Source organism: Carassius carassius, chromosome 49 (assembly GCF_963082965.1).
Source record: "Carassius carassius chromosome 49, fCarCar2.1, whole genome shotgun sequence".
In the NCBI taxonomy this organism is placed as follows: domain Eukaryota; kingdom Metazoa; phylum Chordata; class Actinopteri; order Cypriniformes; family Cyprinidae; genus Carassius; species Carassius carassius.
In genome coordinates this window covers 1,117,697-1,141,214 of record NC_081803.1, presented here as the reverse complement: position 1 = coordinate 1,141,214, position 23,518 = coordinate 1,117,697, and the positions used below count along the sequence as shown (strand labels likewise).

The 23,518-nt window shown below is 38.1% G+C and overlaps 1 protein-coding gene across 2 annotated transcripts in view; it reads right to left on the bottom strand.

The window, feature by feature from the left end:
• The window catches only part of LOC132132263 (ephrin type-A receptor 5-like), a 99,162-nt gene extending 75,866 nt beyond the window's left edge, over positions 1 to 23,296 (bottom strand). The window contains exons 1-2 of one of the 2 annotated variants that reach the window (XM_059544634.1): positions 23,008 to 23,296; positions 19,818 to 19,882 (exon numbers count right to left, since the gene is read on the bottom strand). In XM_059544634.1, coding sequence (XP_059400617.1) covers positions 19,818 to 19,882; positions 23,008 to 23,092 — 150 coding nt within the window. In that variant the 5' untranslated portion in view covers positions 23,093 to 23,296. The remainder of the gene's footprint in view (positions 1 to 19,817; positions 19,883 to 23,007) is intronic. The other variant, XM_059544635.1, reaches the window with a different exon arrangement.
• Between the last annotated feature and the right edge of the window lie 222 nt (positions 23,297 to 23,518).

The window sequence follows — 23,518 nt, the reverse complement described above, 5'->3', positions numbered from 1 at the left end:
TATTAAGCCTCTTATTATCTTATCATCATAGCACAGAAAATGCACTTGTTAAAATTACAAATGACTTGCTTCTTGCATCAGACCAAGTCTGCATCTCATTGCTAGTTTTACTTGATCTTAGTGCCGCATTCAACACCATAGATCATGACATACTCATAGGTCAATTACAAAACTATACAGGTATTCAAGGCAGGCTCTGAGATGGTTTAGATCCTATCTGTCAGATTTCTACAACTTTGTTTATTTAAATGGGGAGTCATCTCATTTATCACCAGTAAAATATGGTTTGCCACAACTAGTGCCACAAGGATCTGTTCTAGGTCTAGGCTATTTTCAATATACATGTTGCCCCTTGGTAATATTCTTAGAAAATGCAGGATTAGTTTCCACTGTTATGCTAACGATACTCTACTATATGTCTCATCCAGACCAGATAAAACTTTCTAAATTATCTAAGTTAACGGAGTGTTAAAAATGTAAAAGATTGGATGACAAATAATTGTATCCTATTAAATTCGGATAAGACAGAGATATAGTTTATTGGACCAAAAAACAGTACAAACAATCTCGTAGATTACAATTTGCAACTAGACAGAAGTACTGTTACTTCATCTACAGTCAAACATCTGAGTGTTATATTATACAGCAACTTATCTTTTGAAGATCATATTTCCCATATTACAAAATCAGCATTTTTCCATCTTCTAAAAATTGCCAAGCAACGAAACGTTACCTTTTTCTGATGCAGAAAAGCTAGTTCATGCATTCATGATCTCTAGACTGGACTATTGTAATGCACTGCTAGGTGGTTGCCCTGCATCTTCAATAAACAAGCTACAGGTAGTTCAAAATGCAGTTGCTGGAGTCCTTACCAGGTCAAGAAAATATATTCATATTACCCCAATTTAACAGTCTCCGCACTGGCTACCTATTAAGCTCTGTATCAGTTATAAAATATTATTACTTACCTATAAGGCCCTTAATGGTTTAGCTCCTGCATACCTAACTAGTCTTCTACCACGCTACAATCCATCACGCTCCCTAAGGTCTAGTGTTGTCACGGTACCAAAATTTCAGTATTCGGTACCGATACCAGTGAAAATCCACGGTTCTCTGTACCAATTTCGGTACCAAAGCAAAACACAATATGCTAATAAAAAAAAAAAAAACTTTTTATCACTAAAAATAAAACCAATGCCCTTCTTTATACTTATTTAAAATTGTGATTAAGGTTTCTTTTACAAGTAATACAATTATACAAAAAACAGTAAACAAGTTTCACCCAAATTTTATTTGTCTTTTAATTAATGAAATTTGAACACATTCTATTTTTTGGTAAATAAAGGATTTGCTATTAAAATTAAAACATGGAAGAAATATTGTGTGATTTATTTCTTTAAAAAGTTTGATACATTTTTTCAACAGTAGTAGCAGTATCACATACATTCTACTAAATAATAGTAATATTTCTAGCACAATGCCTTCTTGTAAAAATGAACTTATTTTGACGGGTTGCCATGAATACCTTTAAACTGACACTGGTTTTACTCAAATGAAATGGTAAAATGCTTGTGAAGTGACTCAGAACAGTTCTGGTGATGTTGTTATGTATTTATGTCCTCATTGAGATGGCAGATGCTGAAATCACTGCAAATGTCACGCGCTTCAGTCTATGCAACCCTCTACGGACACCTCTGCAATTGAATCGCCATTGGCCATTAAATATTTTAGTTTACTCGCCAGACTGATATATAATTAGAACTTTAGTAATTAGAAGTAAACTTGATAACCATGTTTAAATGCATATTAGTCAAATTAAATGAACATTTTAACTGGAATGGTGGTGGTGCTTTTTTGGTCATTCAGTGATTCTGTAAAAAAAAAAAAGGAGGTGAGAAAAACTAACAAGAATACTGATAAGATAATATTGATACCAATTCTAATAAGAAGAACTATAAAAACACACTAAAGATTACTAAGGATTAATCAGCTGCTGGATTCATGAATATTAATCAGGTTTTGTGCATTTGCTCGAACTTATTTGCTGAAATCAAAACGAACGATAATAGGTGAGCGCCAGCCAATGAGATTGCCATTTGCGCATTAACTCCACACACTTACGTTATCGGAAAACCCAGCTAAAAGCTGAAGATTTCCATAGATATGCCACTATTTTGACAGGAAAATACAACCAAGAATAGTTTAAATGTTAAATGTGCGTCAATTCTATCTCTCGGTCTCTGCTTGTGTGAGAGAGAAAGCGACAGCAATCTGTGCGCCTTCACACTAGAGGTACATTAAACACAGGTGCACTGTGCATCCATTGAGATGAACTGAATCATACAGATCGCCTGACTGAGAGTGAAACTTTAAAGCGCTCAGTCAGAGTGTGTTCGGCGAGTGAACATATATCTGAGCTAAACTTATACTTAGCCTCCAACTCACACAATGGCGAGTAAAATCTCAGAATTTTATAGCCATTGGCTAATATTAGAAATCATTTAGTCGCCAGAAGGAAGATTTAGTAGCATATGCGAGTGGTGTACTTGCAATTTAGAGGGTTGCTATGTAGTAAACAAACCCGCAGGTCTCTGCCATTCATTCATTCACACAGAGACACGCAGAACATGCAGGATGCAGATTTGTAAGTTTCATTTTCATGACTGGATTTTGAGATTCCGTCCGCGTCCTCTGCTTCGCGGAAATCATAGCGCTGTATGCGTCAAGAACCGGGTTTGAACGGGACCTCGGTACTACCGGTACTTAAAGAAACCTGGTACCGTCACATTTTCATTTTTTCAGTACCGACTTGGTACCGAAGTACCGGGTCTTTTGACAACACTACTAAGGTCACAAGATGCTTGACTTTTGGTAGTTCCTAGGATGGCAAAGTCCACTAACGGAGGTAGAGCTTTTTCACATTTGGCTCGCAAACTCTGGAATAGCTTTCCTGATAATGTTCGGGGCTCCGACACACTTTCTCTGTTTAAATCTAGATTAAAAACACATCTCTTTGGCCAAGCATTCAAATAATGCATCTCATAATCTTGTACTGCAGTTATATCTGATCAAATGCGCATTATTATTATTTAGCTTGGGTTAAAGAAATCAATTTTACTTGTTTGGAACAGCAGCTACACTAATTATGTCTCTATTTGTTTCTCTGTTTTGTAACTAGGATTTAAACAAGCTCAAATCAGGATCCAGAACACATGAGAAGAGATGATGCCAACCCCTCAGAAGACCTCAGATGATGCCAACCCTGAAACAATAATAATTGCTGTTAATATTGTTTAATTGATTTTCCGTACATTTCTGCCATATGTACATAAACTTAATCACCACTGATAAACTACTACTAAATATTATAGAAACATGAATTTTCTGTAAAGTTGCTTGGCAATGATTTGTATTTGTAAAAAGTGCTATACAAATAAATTTGAATTTAATTGAACTGAATTGAATAGTGAGAAACCTAGTACTGCAAGTGTGGGGAGACTGTTTATGAATTATTGGGATAATAAAACAATGAGTGGGTGGACTTTTACCATTATAGGCTGGATGTTTTCACACACTGTGGCCACACAACTGTGTTCAAACACCTTATAAAAGTGATTTTTGCATGCTGTGAAACCTTTAACATCTGCAAGTGTTTTTAAGCCTTGGCAATTTAAACTCAACTAAAAACAAACAAACACATAAACAAACAAAACAACAAACTTAAATCATTGTTTAATTTGTTTATGTGTTCTATTTGTTTATTTGTGCTATTTACAAAATTTGGGAACATGGAAACAATCTGCATCAGAGACACGCAAAGCCCCACTACGGCCCTGCAAGGGGGGATTTACGAGACACCATTTTCAACTAACAACAAATCTTTTTATATCTTGGCCTTTCATTGACACAACAATACCATTTTGGGAGCACAAAAATGTTTGAAAATGGGTTTCTAAGTGCAAAGTTTTTAAAAACAATGCTTTGTAAAACTCTCTGTGTAAACTACAAGTTCAGATTTTTAGATCTTTGCATAGGTGCGTACTTTTTCTTTAAATCTTTCATTACAGTAGTTAGTCAACTACTGGCCTGGCATGAATGAGGCAGTATTATTCCAAAACGGGACATAAACAAAATAAATAATTTTTTTTAATTTTTTCTACAATCTTTGTCATGTAAATTTACCCAAGTCTTAAAATGGATGTGACAGATAAAAGTGACATCCTAAAGACCTACTGTTGAGGATACTGCAGGACCAGGGTAGGGAACCACTGAAGAAGAGTGCCCCATCCCAAATACAGGTCCACATTTACACACAACAATTAACATTTTGCCAGTAAAATTCCATTGAACACCGTACTGAATACTTATCCATTATAATCATGTTAGGGAATGTTATGCATGTGTACTGTAACATAATAGCACGATAACCCATAAAGCAAATTGTGGGACCATTCACACACCACAACCGCCACATCTAACAAAATATGGCCCAATGTTTTGCTGTCCATAGAGATGCTTAATAACAATACTTCAGGTGGCAGAGAGATTGGAAAAACAATCTGCCAGCTATAATCTACGCAGTCAGGAGGCTTGTAACATGGCAGTTAACAAAGCAAGACCTGAGAATGCACCCTGAGGGCCCGAGTGGCCCTTTAGCGTTCTTCAAACGCACGGTCAATGACCACAGAGACCCTCCCGAGGCCTCGTATTACCTCTGCCTGATGCTCTCTGAATGTGAGCGATTGTGAGCTTTGTGGACAGTAAAGAACTGAAGTCTGGACTGCCGGGAGTCGTTCAGTGTGTGCTAACAGTGAGAGGCTCGCAATTCACACACTGAAAAGCTATTGTCTATATTTAGTATAACTTAAGGTGTGGTCACACTGCACTTTTTATTTAATTGACTTCCATACGCATGCGAATGAAAGAGTGAAATGCAAGCTCATGTGAACAAGTTTTGCATTTCTTACAGAAGATCGATACGTCACGGCATGACCTCATTGCTGATTTAAAAGAACATGAATTTAAAACTGCAGTTCTGCAGGAAAGTGTAGTGGACTGAATGATTTTTACATTTTGGGTTTATCATAATTTGTTATGTGTTAAATTGAAATGATGTTGAAAGGCATATCGCAACCGCTGCAGTGTCAGAAGAAATTTAGCATGCACAGCAGCTTTACTGTTAGAAGATGAACAAATTACTAAGTGTTATGCTGTTAGTAAATTGTTTCTAATTTAATACATTTAAAGTCATTTTGGAAATGTCACAACTACTTGTACTAAATACAATGTACTAAATACATAAAACGCAGGGCCTTTATTTCATATGGCTCTGTCACAGTATTTGTTTGAATGGACAGTACATCCTGTGAAAAATAATAATAATACACTTTATATGCTTTTAAAAATAGTTTATCTTTATTTAGAATAATATACTTCATCAAAATATACATAAGTGTGAACTGAATGTAATGTTTCAAGAACTTAACTGCAATTAAATGTATTATAGTTTAAATTAATATTAAATGTAATTAGATTAACTTTAGAGTGCTTTTTTTTAGCCACTTTAGGATGTAATTAATTTAATATGTAATTTTATAATTACTTCTATTGTCTTTTGCAATATGGTTAAAGTGTTACTCCTGAAAGTACTTACAAACATTTATGGTGAACTAAAATATACGTTGTTGTAATTTCTACTGAAACTTGTGTGTGATATTTTTTAAATGTATCCGTAAGTACACATTTGTAAAGATGAAGCCGAAATTCATTACATTTAAAATATATTTACTTTCAATGTAATTCTGAAAAAAAAAACACACTACAGGTAAAATTATAATAAGTATTTTACATACGCTTCAGTATGTTAATCAACACATTAAAATAAGTGTACTACTTTAAAGATAAATTGCAATTGCAATACAGTAGTTAATTTAATACAAAAATTATAATTTAATACAGTTTAGCACCTCTTTTTCATAAGCTTATAAAGCTCATAAGTTACTTACATAAGTTACTCCATTTGTCAAAATATGCAGTACACAACCGAGCACCCTGAATATTCTTTAGTTACAGGTAAATACTGTATTAACAAGATTGTAACTAAGAAATCACTATCTATGCTATGGAAAGCACTTTCAATAATTAATTGGTTTAATGACCCATTCAATATCCATTGAATATTCATTTAAAGCACCTTTAGTTGAGTATGAATTCTCTGAAATGGGTTCAACATCGTTTTGCAGCTTATGGACTGCTTCTTTTATTCAATGTGTCACAAAGGTATTGTATGGTATGACATATTGTCATGAAATTAACATACATTTTGTATCTTTCATAAAATTTCATCAAATGTGTGCGTCACAGATTTCTCGAATATAAGTCAGTATGGCCACGATCTGGGAAAATGCATTGGCAAAACTGCAATTTAGGGAAAGGTGACATTTGAAATGAAAATGCACCTGTGCGAATTCGGATCATGCAGATATCCAAGGGCATTTGGATATTCGTTTTAACCTCTCATACCAGGCACTCAACAACATTTCTGACACATGGATGAAGACGAATAGATAATTTGAAAAGGCTTTGATTACAAAAGCACACTGAGAAGGGACATTGGGAAGGATGTGTGTCACATCTGTGTAGTGATGACATGAATCATATCAAGCCAAAGATTGAAATGGCACACCTGGGCATCAGCCTGTTATATTTGGTGGCACTAGTATTCTAGTGCATGCTAATGCAGATCATTTCTTAAAATTATGTAAAGCCATTGTTTGTTACATAAAAACAAATCTGAAAATTAATTCCTTGTGACTGATTTGGAATATACAAATACAACAGTTCACACAAAGAATCCACTCATTGATTTCAACAGTTTGGGTTAGCGTGATGCTAAACTAACAGTAATGTTCCAAACAGCATGAAAACACACACAAATCTTAAGAAACATAATACATTTGTATCTGCACTGAACTATTTTAACAGTATGTTTGGTAGCTGTTTATAATCAGTTTGTGTTGTTATAAATTGTTGTGATGCATTAAGTGAATACTTTCTCTATGAAGGACACATACTGTACAATGCAGTCTCTTTTGTTGGTGTTGTTGTTTTCTACACAGAAGCTATTTTCTTGCAGGTGAAATAACTACCCTGATACAGAATTGTATTTAAAATATATATTTCATGAAAATAGACTGACATGTCTACTAACTGAAAATGCACTGTTAAATGTAATTATTTACAGAGGTGGGTAGTAACGAGTTACATTTACTTAGTTACATTTACTTGAGTAAATTTTTTGGGTAACTAATACTTTTGGAGTATATTTAAGGATGGGTTTTACTCTTACTTGAGTAAATTTTTTGGAAAAAATCTGTACTTTTACTTCGTTACTGTGGGCGATGCTCCTCTCGTTTAATTATCTTAATGCAATAAATGTTATAAATACTTCAATTTGTTCCAAACGCGACGTCTACTTTTCTCGGGGCAATGAGCGATGCTCATTCGCGAATGATCCATTCTTTTGAGTCAATTCTGTTCAAAGGCTTGATCAAACCAGTTGGCAAACGAGTGAATTGGTTCATGAATCAGTTTGAATGATTCGTTCAGTTCCCTGCCACACGCGCTGCCTGGTGGCAGCTGCTCCTCTGTTTCCACCACCATAACAGACGAACAGCTGCTTCGACTTACGCCACTGGCTAGTGCGGTGGACGTAAGCCTGAAGAGCATGGACTGGACACAGTCTATAAGATTTCCCTTGCTCCGGCATTGTTAACGGCGGAGGGCAGAAGGCCTCTAGAATGACCGGGTGTACAGCCGAAACGGAACCTTAGGGAGGTAATCAGGATGAGGATGCAAAATCACCTTTTACCCTGCCTGGGGCAAAGTCTTAGCATGATGGTGAGATAGACAGATCCTGCCTATCCCCAATTCTCTTCAAATAAGTTATTGCCATGAGAAAAACCATTTTCAAAGTCAGAAGTTTATCAGACGCTGACTATAAAGGTTCAAAGGGGGTTTCAACCAGACCGTCGAGAACTATAGCTAAGTCCCAAGAAGGCATCTCGGTTTTCACTGCAGGCCTCAGTTGTCTGGCCCCACAAAGGAAGCGAGAGAACAGAGGGTGTCTCCCTAGTGGCATCCCGTCAATCAAGACGTGGCAAGCCGAAATAGAGGCCACATAAATCTTAAGAGTAGCAGGGCATGATCCTGTTGACAATTTCTCTTGCATGAAGTCCAGAACTGAAGCAATGTGGCAGTTGACAGGATCAACATTGTGTACCACACACCACCTGTCAAATACAACCCATTTACTGGCATAACTGTCTGGTGGAGGAAGCCCTAGCACTAGGAATGGTTTCAATAACCTCCGGTGAAAGCCCTGTGTTCCTCAGTTGGTACCCTTCAGGGGCCAAACATGAAGATTACACAGGTCGGGCCTGGGATGGAATATCGTGCCCCCTGCCTGAGGCAGAAGGTCCCTCCTCTCCAGAATCGCCACGGCAAGCCGTAGAGGAGAGATATTACCTCCCTTGAGCGCTTTGACTGTACAGTTTAAGCCTCAAAGATCCAAGATTGGGCACACTCCCCCACCCTTCTTGGGAACCAGGAAGTATCTGCTGTAATAGCCCGACTCTCTCCTTGGACGAGGAACATGTTCTATGGCCTCTTTGCCCAGAAGAGTCTGTAGCTCTCGAGACAGTACCTGCATCAGCTCCGTTTTCACGGAAGTGGAGACCACGCCGTTGAAACATGGAGGATGACGAATAAATTGGATCCTGTATCCTATCCGTACTGTGCTCAATATCCACGCAGAAAAGCCAGGCAGAAGTTCCACGCTGCCAGACTCTCTGAGAGTGGTACCAATTTTAACACTTCCTGTTAAGGGGATGTTAGATGTTTCATGTCCTGAACGATGGCAGGAAACACTGGAACATCTAACATCTTGCTGGAAACCACAAACCCCCGGAGCACCAGAAGTGGTGGGGAGGGGTTTTGTGAGGGTAACGGGAAGGGGCGAACGCTCCCTTGTGCGCCTAGAGCCACTACCTCGGTGCCCTGAATCGGCGGACTGGCAGGGGACGACCATACTAGCTGCTCTAGAGACCTCCATAGAGGTAGCGAGCCTCTTAGCACTGCTAGTTTCTAGGTGGTAACTGAGAGAAGTGCTCGCTGGAGATTGCTGCACCCTGAAACACCAGAAGGGTTGGCAGAACAGTCTCCTGAGGGCACTGAGGAGAGACGGGCACCATGTAATACGGTGCCAATGGCCCCTCCCCTTGAGACAAATCCATGTCTCGACGAAGCTCAGCGACCGCTTCCTCGTTGTCCCAGAGCCACTAGCTCAGTGCCCTGAAGCGGCGGACCGGCAGGGGACGACTGTACTAGCTGCTCTAGAGAACTCCGTAGAGGTAGCGAGCCTCTTAGCACCACTAGTTTCCAGGAGGAAACTGAGAGAATTGCTCGCCGGAGATTGCTGCGCCCTGAAACACCAACAGGGTTGGCAGAACAATCTCCTGAGGGCACTGAGAAGAGACGGGCACCGTCTAATGCGGTGCCAATGGCCCTTCCCCTTGAGCGCGGCGAGGGAGGAACTGACAAATGCCTCTTCAATGCCCATCAAATTGAGCCACAGATGCCTCCCCATAGAACGGCCGAAGGCACGGGCCGTTTGCTTAGTCGCACAGGGAGACAAATCTGTGGCTCGACGAAGCTTAGTGCGCCTAGAGCCACTAATTCGGTGCCCTGAAGTGGCGGACCGGCAGGGGACAACCGTACTAGCTGCTCCAGAGACCTACGTAGAGGTAGCGAACGCTTCCTCGTGTGCCCACAGCCACTAGCTCAGTGCCCTGAAGCAGCGGACCGGCAGGGGACGACTGTACTTGCTGCTCTAGAGACCTCCGTAGAGGTAGCGAGCCTCTCAGCACCGCTAGTTTCCATGCAGTAACTGAGCGAATCGCTCGCCGGAGATTGCTGCGCCCTGAATGACTAAAGCTGTTACATAGAACGGCCGAAGGCAAGGGCCGTTTGCTTAGTCGCACAGGGAGACAAATCTGTGGCTCGATAAAGCTCAGTACGCCTAGAGCCACTAGTTTGGTGCCCTGAAGCGGCGGATTGGCAGGGAACGACCGTACTAGCCGCTCTGGAGACCTCCGTAGAGGTAGAAGGCCTCCTAGCACCACTACGTTTCCAGGCGGAAACTGAGAGAACCGCTTCACCGGAGATCGCTGTACCAGCAGGGTTGGCAGACTGACCTCCTGAGGGCACTGAGGAGAGACGGGCACCTTGTAATGCGGTGTACACCGCTCTTCCCCAGAGATTGCCTTCAACAGATCAGCCTGGTATGCCTGTAACACTGCCACAGTGTGCAGCGCAGCACCAGCCTGACCTGCAGCTTGGTAGGCTTTTACTAGGTTTAGTGGGGAGAGTAGGTTTCTTAACCGACGATGCAGATTCAGGTGAGAGATAGCTCGCAAGCATCTCTTCAACCCGAGGCATCTCCAAATACCCCCGCGACTTTGCATCCACAATAGTTGAAAAAGTCAACGTCGAGGGCCCAAAGATGTGGGAAGTATACGGTTTGCTCCATGACTTCGACAGCTCATCATGGAGGTCAGAAACCTATCCTCCAGCTTACTACGTTTGGGGTCTCTTGTTCGCGTGCCCAGTCAAGCTGCAACCTGTCCACCGCGTGAGTAACCAACTCGAGCAGTTCCTCGACTGATTTCCTCTCGCGAGAGGAAGGCTCATAGGCGGGCTGCTCATGGCCCGAAAACCCAAGAGATTTATCATCCTCCTCGTTAACCGAAGAAACACCGGAGCGCGCTTTGAGATCATGAGAGAGGATGCGTGGATCCGGTGATACCACAAGCGAAAGGGACGAGCCCGTCGCTCGCTCGTCACGCAGATCCGCACAAGAGCCCTTCGATGAAAAGGTAGGTGCGGTCTGAAAATAGCTCAGACAAGCACGAAGCATTTTCACTGAGAGCAGTTCACAATGATCGCACTCACCCGTCTCTAAAGCCAGAACGGCGTGCTCTTCCCCCAAACAAACAAAACAGTAATCATGTGTATTCAGCTTATACATAAGACGAGAGTATGGAGAAACACAACACTTACTGTTCCGTTGGCTCATCCTACGAAGATCTGTAGCTGACTAAAAGAATCTTCCTGACGCACACATGCACAGAATGATCTGAAGACAAAAGACCTGTTAATGCACCTGTGGCGTATCTATTTATAGCCCCGTGTTGCGGGCGTGCGCGCCGATGATGTCATCAACCGAGGCTATATTACCACCGGGTCAATTCTATCGACGTGTTACACACATTATTCACAGCTGGTCACGAATAAGTCGTTTCCCAATGAGCTGAGCAGCCAGCATTGACTGAAGCTTTCGAAGGGGAACCAAGTTGAATGTAGCTTCCAAAAGACAAAAAAATAGCCGATTAATATTTTATTAATTTTAATACAATCACACCGGCGTGAATACGTTCAGCAAGTCATATCATCAGCTGCTAAATTCAGATCTGTGATCTCTTGCTGGCGCTGAGCCAGAGACAGACGCGTTTTTACAGCGCTGCGCATTATAACCAATCACACAAGATTCTGATGATCTTATGAATGCAATGGCCAATCAAAGGTGTTCAGATGAGTCATCGCTAAAATGCCAGTGCTTCCTTCACTCGCTCACTGACTGAATACCTCTTTCTGGCAAATTCTCTCATCAGAAAAAACAAAGTGCAGATGTGTGTACGAATCTGTAAATAAGATATTGATTTCACAGTGTTATCAGTTTCAGTGATTTTAATGGGAGTTTCTGAGAGTGATTGAACTCTAGACTGTCAGTGAAAATGATCTTTGATAATGTAAATGTTTTAATTAATTATGATATTTCCACAATATTTATGCTTGCAGAAATATACCTCTGCGAGCAGACAGAAGAAGATCTGTCAATGTGCATTTGGTTCGTTATGTTCAGATGTTTGGTAACTTCATGTGAGGAGTTTTCTCTCTTCTCTGTGTCAGAGGTTATTTATACATATATAATACATACTTTAAAATCTAATTTATTTCGTGATGCAAATCCGAAATTTTCATCAGCTGTTACTCCAGTTTTCAGAGTTATGATCCTTCAAAATATAATTATAATATATTGATTTATTACCAGTGCTGGAAACAGTTTTGCTGCTTAATAATTTTTTGGAACCTGTGACATTTTGTTAAGGATCATTTGATGTGTAGAAAGATAAAAAGAACATCATTGATAGTAAATCAACATATTGGAATGATTTCTGAAGGATTATGTGGCATTGAAGACTGGAGTAAAGGCTGATGAAAAAAAAAAATATATATATATATATATATATATATATATTTATACACACACACATACATTATACATTATACATTATGCATTTCATCTATATATCTAAATAAAAATTCACTCAGTATCTATGACCCAAAGTAACTAGTAAATAACTACTTCAGTAGATTTTTTATTCAATACTTTTTTACTCTTAAGCCCTATTCGGACGGGATTAGTTTAACATAGGGACGTGGGGTAAAGCAATTTTTATCAGAGCTTCTCGGTGATTTTAGTCCCGTCCGAATGCTCCATGTCAGTAATCATTACGGACAATGTCAGTAAAGATTACGGCGACTTTTACCTTCTGTAAAAAGGTCCGGAGAAATTACCTCAGGTAATGCTAGTCCCGTGCAAATAGACCATCTGAAAATATAGGCTACACGGTAGTATTTCGTCATTTCCTGTAATATTGCGGGTTTTTTTAAATATGGAAGCGCTTGAAGAAGCATTCACTTGCTTTCTAGGCGGTGGAACAAATCAATGGCAAACCTCAAGTTTATCCTGCATACGACGACACAGACCATTAAAGAAAAGGTCACAAGCAGTTCTCAGAAGCACGGAACTTCTGTTTGTATTAAGTTAATTTCCAATTACCAACAGAATCCAATCATCAGAATGTAATGAATTGCATTAATAAATCGTTTAACTGGACCCAAATCTTTGCTTATATATCTTTATTAATATTATATAATATATATATATATATATATATTATTATTATTATTATTATATAATGTATAAGGTACGTGTGTGTGTGTTATATATATATATATATATATATATATATAGTCAAACTTAAAAAAAAAAATCAGACACCACCATCAGGGGCGTCGCTAGGCACGTGCAACAATTTACTGTAATTTTTGGTTATTCATTTACATTGATTGAATGTGTATGCATTGCAGCGTAGTATTAACATTAGAAAAACTTTTGCTGAGAACACAAAACTGACGGAGAAATCAATGTCGCACGCGACTGTGTGTTGCCAGGTCCGTGGCCTTCAGGCGGAGTTAATAATTGGGCTACTTTAAAATGACTTTTTGTGACTTGATTTTTTCATTGGATTAAAGATGGAAGGATTTCGCTCATTATTTGTTGGTATTTGGGCTGTGGGTGGCCATTGGGATGGTTTTGGGCTAGTTTTTAATGACCATTGGGCTGGTTTGGTTACGTGGATCTGGCAACCAAAGCAGCGCACACAAGTGTAGGTGCGTGTTTGAGACGAGGGAGGTGACTGTGCTGCGTAATCGTGTTACCCCTCCCACTTCTGACTGTTTTACTGAGACTTTCTAATCCAGTCCGAATAGGACATCAATATTACAGACGTCCTGTGGTTAAGTTACATTACTCCATCTACCCACGTAAAACTAATCCCGTCCGAATAGGGCTTTACTCAAGTAACTATTCAGACTAGTACTTTTACTTTTACTTGAGTAAATATTTCTAGAAGTACTTTTACATTTACTTGAGTACAGTTTTTGGGTACTCTACCCAACTCTGATTATTTCATGCTTGCATCAAGCACAAACTTGAAGTGCACTACAAAATCATTTTAAAAATAGTATATCTTTACAAATGCAGTGGGGAAGGATTAAATATGTATTCATCTTTAAGAAAGTACACTGGATATGTTGAAATTTACACTTGAGTGAATTCTGCATTTTAAAACTTAAATATAAGAGTGGATATTGAAAGTGTACTTTAGCACAAGCAAGTAGATTTAATACCACTTTAGTTGAACTTCAGCACTGCTAAAATGTATTTAGTACAATTTTTGTTGTTCCATTTTAACAGACCTTAAGTATACCAATTTATAGTGTGCCACAAATACATTTAGATATCCTAAAGTACATATGAATAAATTGTGCTTAAGTATATTATTTTTTCAATAAAACTCGAATAAAACCAGAAGCCTTGAATTTTAAAGGTAAAAATGGTCATGTGGGCTCTTACATTTAAAATTAGATGGATAATTAGTTTGCTGGAGTTCCACCTTAACTCCTTCTCAAATGCCGCTTTTGTAAAAACAGAGTAATTGTATGAGACGTTTAGGTCTGACACTGATCCAGTTCTCCGGTGAGGAAACAAATCGCTTGAGTTATTTATCCTCAATATTTAACTTTTGTTTCAAAGTTCTCTGGTCAATGAATCCCTTTATTATATAGAAAAGAGTGGCATTAATAGCCTACTTAACACCTCTTGTGTTTTGTAAAAGAAAGTGTTGAATGAGGGTGACAGACATTTAATTTTTTCTATAAACTTTAAATGCACTCTTCATCCAAAAATCTAAATTCTGTCATGATTTACTCATTTACCCTTATGTCATTCCAAACCCGTAAGATTTTCAATCATCTTCGAAACACAAATTAAGATATCTGTCCCTACATTAAAATGTCTAGGTAACCAAAAAGGAGATATTTCAAAAAGTCACTATAAATGTAATGCATATGAATCTAATGATTTAGTCCGAGTCTTTTGAAGAGAAACAATTACTTTATACAGTATAATAAACAGTTTTCATTTCGACATTTATTCACATAAACATTAATCAATATACAGTATATATATATATATATATAATTAATTTTTCTCTTGGCTCAATCACTCAGTCACTCATTCACAATTTCTGTGAACTATCATCATTCAAACTCTCTTTCCTACCGTCCCCTACTGAGAGCGTCTCCATTTTCTCATTCTCTCCATCTAAATCCTTCCTTCCACTATCCTGGCACACTTATTTACCAATGTTTCCCGCCCCTAAAACCCTCAATTGTCCCAGTGTGAGTTAGCGTGTGCTACAAGCATGCATTTACCCACAAACCCCAGCTTCCAGAGCCCTTCCCCAGCTCGGCTTATTACCGGCGCTACACCACAGAGAACAAGCAAATATGACCCACTGCCTTTCAAACAGTAACCCCTCATTACCCACCAATCACCATCACCCAGCCACCCCTGTCATTGCCGCCCAGGGTCTACAGGGGGCGGAGCCGGACATGACTGACAAGCAGGGTTGAAAACAACTCCCTGCTATGATTCTGGCTAAATGTCTTTGCCTGAGAGTGTGGTGGGTCGAGTGAATGTGACTTTTCAGGGTGGGTGGATCGGTTCCTCTGTTGAGCAGCATGTCAATACGTTTCTTCCCTTTCGGTAGGAGACAGAAATAAAGGACAACGGTGTGAGCCAGTGGTGTCCTAGGCCCGCTCAAAGCCTGGATTTAGCTGAGCTCCTGTAAACCGCTTCGTTGACTTGGCAAATCTGCCGCTCTGACACCGGTTAAAGCAGCATGAAGCCAGGGTTGAAAACAAACAAACCGGGGAGAAAAGAAAATCACTGGTGTTTTGTGATGTGCCTGCCAGTACAGATTGCTTATTGTAGATCCAAAAGCCTTTGAGTCTTCAAAAACGAGCATTTGACCTAACTGCGTTACCTTCATGAATCATGCAAACAAGAATTTAAACTGTCCTTATTAAACAGCTCTGCTCCAAAATCGAGTGAACTTCCTACTTAAAGCTGCAGTCCATAAGCTTTGCCTCTTTGTCAACATCTATGCTTGAAAACCTGGAATTGCAGTTCCTTGCGGAATTATGTTCCATGCGTGGATGAATCTGTTTTGAGGTGAATGTGTAGCTGTCAATCACCACACCAGTGTGGATATTCACTGTACTTAGTAATAACAGATTATAGCCTACATCTTGGAATATATGACCCAAATAAGAATTTTTACCATATATTGTCATCTGAACAAGTAACAAGTCTGCCACGCTTTGTTATGACCAACTGAGGAAGAAATCATTATAATAAATTACGCTGCCAATGGTGGTTTAATCTAATGATCGATTAGCTCATATCACATCAAACCCTGCAAATTATTATTATTGGTATACTTTATTCTCAAACAATTAATGTTAACAACATCAGCATTGCATAACTATGAGTATAGAGTGTATTGGCATGTAGATTTACATTTCTGTACAGTCTAATCTCTAATTGTCACATCATCCGAATTTCATATTAAGAAATTATTTTAACTCAAAAAGCAAACTATGCACCCATCGAACTGGTTGTGTTTACACATCTGTAATCAGAAGCACGTTTACAACTGGAATATAATTTGTTTCATGTTTAATGTGTTTCATATACATTTTCTTGATTGCAATCTGCCATCAAAATTATTTTTTGACATTTAACAGAAATTATTATAGCAGAAGAAAAGCAACGGTAAAATCTGACATTTTTTAGAGTTATTATATAAGAATGCATATTAATCCTTAGAAGGTTTAAGTTCCTCTTGATATGTTAAAACCTTAAATAACTGTTAACCAATACCTAGATACATTAAGAGGGTTTATCTGCCATATTTCACATTTGCAGTGTATGTGACTGGCTTTACTGAGTCTCTTGAAACTGCTGAGCTGTTGCTAAATCTCACACTCCAGACGCTCTGTTGAATTAATATGATTGTGAGTGTAGTCAACTCTAACAGCATAACAACATCCCGAGTCTCCCGGAAGCGAGCATCTCCTCCCTAACTCACATAACCAGTCCTAAATCTCCTGGGAATTTTCAAACCTTTACCGCGTAGTTGAACTATTGGATTATGTAACTGTTATTTTTATTTTTTTCATTTCACATGGGTACTCTCTCTCTCTCTCTCTCTCTCTCTCTCTCTCTATCTCTGTCTCACTGAAATGTGTATGGTCATATGCATAGTATCACTTGCTGTCTTTCTTTTGTCTGTTTTTTTTAATGTGTAAAAACAATATTGATGTACAAATAGATAAAGTTTAACATAAACATTACGGAAACTGGATGAAATGGATATAAGGAATATATATAAAAAAATAAATAAAAATTAAATTAAACTTTATTTATTTTTTATTTGTTTTAACCCATTAGGATATTAAGAGAGTTGCATTTATGTATTTATTTACTTATTTACATGTGAACTAAAACATTCTCATCATTCAAGAGGGGCACTGAATTCGACGTACATACTATATTTTAAATGTATTTCAAATAATTTAATAAATAGGACAAAAATAGCTTTAATATATTCATATCAAATACTTCTATTAATTATATGATGATGATTAATCTTATTTATATTATTAAATTTAAAATTAATAGTAATAGGCTATTTAATATGACTATATGTCTAGGGTTGGTACCTGGTGATCTAGTCTGTGATTGTTAACATGTTCCTACTACTGCCTTTATTTCCATGGAAATTCTTTTGGAAAAGATTCATTTAATTGACTTGAATGAATTAATGAATGATGCCACAAAAACAAATCTGTCGGACTGTTGGAACATATTTATTTCAGAAATATGAACCTGGTAATCTACCACAGACAACCGGCACAAGCTTTAGGAGTTAGTTATTTATTATAGTTATTTATCAACATTTTACTCAAGTGTCTAGGATGTGCATGCTCATAACTTAAATCCTGGAAAAACGTGACGTTTGCGCGGCTAAGATTACAGTTAAAATTGCAGCTATAGCACCAGAGGACTATTATTCTGTTGAGCAGAACTGAGGAACTAGTGATGACAGGTTCAGATTTGGTTGACCAATCAGCAGAAAGGGGCATCTCATGACCGCCCACATGAGGGAAACAAATTTTTAACTCATTTATAATCTTTATACCTATAAACCAAAAAAGGAAAACTTAATCTGAAATCTTATTTATTTATTTATTTTTATGAATTAAGGTGCCGTTTTCTCGTTTCTGCTTATTTCATTTCAAATTGAAAAACAAACTATCAAAGCAGACACTGACCGAGGAGGATGTAAAAAGCCCTATGCTATATCTGACATTGATTTAGCACTCCCCAGATTTCACGCCATATTCAGGATATCACGCAAAGATGTTTGTATTTCCATCTGAAATTGATCTGAGATTTCCATCTGTTTGAACAAATCATTTGAGTCAGTGATTCAATGAGCCATTCATAGAGACAGGCCTTGCGTTCAAACATTCATACTGTCCATCCTAGATGGTATGTGAGATTATGTAAATGCATCATTATACAAAAATATGAGCAGAGTTAACCCGCTTTTTATCAAAAAAATTGTACTTTTTTCTCACAGTTGCATGATATAAATTCACAACTATGAGTTCCAAAGTCATAATTACGTGACAGAAACACACAATTGCGAAATAAACGTATAAATTTTAACCCACGATACTGAGAAATTGTGACTTTTTTCCTCAGAATTACGAGTTTATATCCCACAATTTTATAACAACATGCAGTTGTTAGTTATAAAGTCAGAATTGTGAGATATAAACTCGAAACTGTAAGAAAATAGTCAGTGACTTTTTTGGGGGGGAGTTTATATCTTGCAGTTCTGACTTTTATTACATGAAAATGCGACTTTATTTCCCAACGTTATGACTTTATATCTAGCAATTGCTAGTTTATATCTCACAGTACTGAGGAAAAGTCAAAATCAGAGAAAAATCTGAGAAAGGTACAGAAATAGGGAGCAAAGCGCAGAGCAGTTAGCAAGAACGTTAGTGAAGTCGGAAGTGAAAAACAAATATATATACAATTATTACATTTTTATTTACATTTATGCATTTAGCAGACGCTTTTACGTGCATTCAGTGCACATTCAGACTTACAGTGCATTCAGGCTTTTTTCCCCCATTATATATAAAGCATAAAAAGCATTTGTTTCCTTTTTTTTTTTCCTTTTTTTAGTGGCAGAAACGGCCTTCCATATAAAAGAGCCAGGGAACCAAAAACACACTCAGCAAAATATTGTTTATTTGTGTTTTTCCAAAAAAAACTGAATAAATATTGAGATGTGTTGTCCATATTACACAGCCCTAGTCGGTGCATGTCATGATAAGAAGTTAACGTGATGGTGGTGTTTGTTTTTAAGGGGTATGAAAACAACCTGATAGTGACAGACATGAAGCAATACTGGAATATTTATTTTCATGTTTTGTTCAAGTTTGAAGCTGCTTATTCCTATACAACCAAGACACTCAACACATATTCCTTTTCTGCTGACAAACCATTTCATGTACTGTAGCCCCAGCTTTCTTCACTATGGTATTCTCAGTGGAAATAGGAAATAGAAAAACAGATACATATATAAACGTCCGTTTGTCATAAAAATTAAACATTGTTCAGCAGGTTTACCAATCAGCTGGCATGACAGAAATGAATTACATTCTGAGTGTCACAAAGAAATGATACCAGCAGGTTTAGTGTGTCTGTGTGCCTCTTTTAGCTCAAAGAAGGGCTTTCCCTTCTTCTCTGTTTGTCTCTGACCTCTCGTAGTGCCTCTCTCTCTGTACTGCGCTCTCCACATTCTGTTATTTTCACTTTGAAACTGTCTTTTCCTGCCGTCTAGGGAATCAGAGACCTTGAGATGTTCTCCTAAGCCGGCTCTTAACTCAAAGTGCTGAGAGACAGGAAGATGTGTGGAACTTACCCCATTCTTCGGATAGGCGACCCACCCCAGGTCACCAATTACAGAGCGAGAGTCCAGCAAGTTTACTGCGGGAGAACGAGAAACGGGGACAAATCAATGATCTGGAGTTGTAAAAGCAATACAGAAAGAGCATTTATATGCAGAACACAGATCACATTAGATGTTATTTATCACAATATTGATTTGCTTAGAATTGATCTGATTCATATCTGTACTGTAGTTTACAGTCACACTTTTTTTGACAGTGTCCTTGTTACACAATACATGCACTTACTGTAGTAATTACAGTACATTATGCATAATTACAAACAACTATTGTTAAACCAAATGCGAACTATATAGTAAGTTCATGTTGTTAACAATATTACTCAGTAATTACACTGTAATTACACTTTAATTACACTGTGATTAATTACAATGACATCAAAAAAGTGCAGGTACATTTCTATATATAAATTGTACAGAATATTTTTCTATATTGTAAATACATTTACTTAAATTGCAATTATTATCAAATTAATTGTCCTATATCCTATATGTCCTATATACCTAGTTTTTGTCCCTTTTTTCCCTTTAATAACAATATAGGTCATATTGAGTCTTTGTTTTCAGAGGCATTCATAAGTAAAGTACACACATGCACATCAAAAATTGGCTGAAAATCTATTCTAGATGGAAAATATTACGCATCCAGACAATTCACATATGAATACCTGCAAAAACAAATGAGATCACGTTGTCTTATTGTGATGATAATGTCGAAATGTTTCTGAACAAAGAGGGTGATCATCTGAAACTGTACCCTACAGAAATAATGAAAGAACATGGAATAATATATATTGCTTAATCCTTCCCCTTGCACATTATATGTGAGATGTCTATTAAACAATCCAGTCTTGTTTAGATTGTTGTGCTAGTATTTGATACCCAGAGTAGGGCACAGGTTCTTTTTTATCTGCTGGAACCTTTTAAGAATGAGTACCGCCACGGCTAATTAGATGACCTTTACCATCACAGTCCGATCAGAGCTGAATTTTAATTTGACCTAAAAGGTTGTGTGGTTAGACTGTTTAGCAAGTGTCAGATGACTCACAATAACAATACCATTTTGGGAATCAAACAAAAAATGTTTGGAAAACTAACTTCAAGAGGGACGCAAATACATTTTCAAACTGCAAAAAGGAAAACATTGAAGTAATATTCTCAAAAATATTCATTTCTGTTTGGAAGATTAGTATATGGCAAAGTAAATATTCTGATTTGTTTGGGTTTTTGCCTTTGAGTACTCAAGGTTAAGCTGTCCAAACATAACTGCAAAAATTGTTAATGTTAATTTGGAAGTGCATTTCCCTACAGATCACAGTTCACTGCTTGTCGCAACTCTCCGAATCGACAGGTTTGTTCGAATTCTACCAGACTTGCTGCTCTTGTGATTTTGGAGTGGCCGTTGTCCTTGTCGTCTGCTGGGCCATTGTGCCAGTCTGTGTAGGCACCCGAGCACCCCCCCCCATCCTGCTCTCATTTTTATTGTACCATTATCAGCGTACAATCAATCAACTCATCCCCACACTTGTCACTGCACTAACCATATGCTGACTTCTGCTCATTAGAATATTTACATATTCTATAGTCTGCATACTTCAGCCCAAAAGATACATTGGAACACATCGATTTCACTTGTAGATAATTTGTTGACATTTCCCAAGTTAATGCCGGATGAAATATTTTTTAATGTACGCTAGTTAAAACGTCCCGTAACTTGAAAGGGTTCCATAGGAATGCAGATTTGTACCCTGGGAAATAAAGCTGTAAAATATGGAATATGATTTGTAGTCAGTGCCTGCTGTTGTCTGACCACTACAAAGCAAACGTAGGGAACTTTGATGAAGACGTGTGTGTGTTTCCTTTGTCTTTACGCCTCTAATGCAAATGCATGACTCCACGTGTACACATCAGCTCTCACAAAAAAGAGATGTCATATTTTTACCAAAAGTGCCACTGGGGTCCAATGCAACAGATATATTTTAGTTATCGGATATTTTAGTGAATTTAACCTTTGCAAATGAAATATTCATTTGAACTGCATCATCTATATCTTTGTCTGTAGAAGCTGTATCATAGGCATTCATTATTTTCCTGCAATAATCTACAGCTTAATACTGGTGTCTTGAAAGAATAAGCTAAAACAGGTCTTTAGATCAGACCACTGAATCAACATGAATAACTCTTGTAAAGCTTGGCGGTTAAATAGTTCCTTCATTCTGATCTGAGCTGTGATTTCTGAGCCGTCTGTGAATGGATGTTCTTAGTGAACAATACAATTCATAAAATCTTTAAAGGGACCCATTGAACATGTTCAAAGGCAATGAAGCTATTCACAATCTACTTTATGAATTCATGTTTTCAGTCAATTTGCAATAGTGAATTGGCGTGTTTAAAAGCCAGCTGGCTGGGAGTTTGGTTGCACTTTAATCACTGATGTTCAGGAACTTCTGCTCCATTAAACAGTCTGGTGTGAAATCAGTGTTGGCTTGATGGAAGATATAATACATAATGCTTCACATTTGACATGACATTTCACGTTGTGTAGAGAACATTTGTGTTGGAGAACCATATGGACATATATGTCATAACCCACAAAATGTACTAAAAGACCTACAACATGTTCTGGAGAGGATCTGGTGAGTTTATTATGCATTGATACTTCTCCATGTGTATACTGCGTGTACACTGTTTATGTATTCATTGTAATATATGTGGTAAATTTTGTGGACCTTAAAAATAATGCTTCACATGTGCTTTTGACATAAATTAATGGATCCATTTAAATCAAAGGGACTAATGCCATTGGAGAACCGTTTTACATTCTTCACACAACTTTTAACAATATATGTTTTGTGGTCATAAAAAATAAATAAAAAATAAATAAAATAAAAACACTGTATCCTGATATTGTAGCAAATTCAGAAACCAGCGCACGGAACCTTTAATTTATCAATAAGAACTTTTGTTTTAGTCTCCAAACAACCATAGCAACCCAGGAACCGAATGGAGCCTAAAATGGTTCTTGATTAAAAGAGGGCTCTTTGCTGAACCTTATTTCCAGAACTGTATTTTCTCATTAAGCAATCCAGTGACTGTCAACTATCAATGCCTGCAAATGACAGCGTTCCCAGATCCCGCGTCTTACCTTCATTACTGGGAATGCAGAAAGTCCTGAACGCGCCGAGAATGAAGACGCAAATCCAGGCGATGTAACTCCACCGTGAACGCATACTCTCCGACTGAAGAAATGTGTCAAATGAATGAATCTACTGGACTAACATCAGCACCGAAACGATCCTGAGGGAGTCACGGGGGACATGAGGAGCGCGGAACGTAGGTACGCAGAAGAAAAACACATTTGAGCGGAGAGCGGCGGCGCGCGCGTCGCGCTGAGTGTAGAAGCGCTCCGGTTTGAGACTCACGGAGCTGTCAGACACCCACACAGCTGACAGCCTGAAGAGGAGGAGGAGGAGTAAACGATTAGCTCTCCAATAGACATCAATGACTGCTCATGACACGACACTCGTCTAAACTAATGAAGGTGTAAAAGTCAGAAGAAATAACAGCTACGAGCATGTGTCCGTCGTATAATATTGATTTGTGTTAGGGCTAATATTACACTGCAATTTACAGACTACACTTTCTATTAAGCCTGG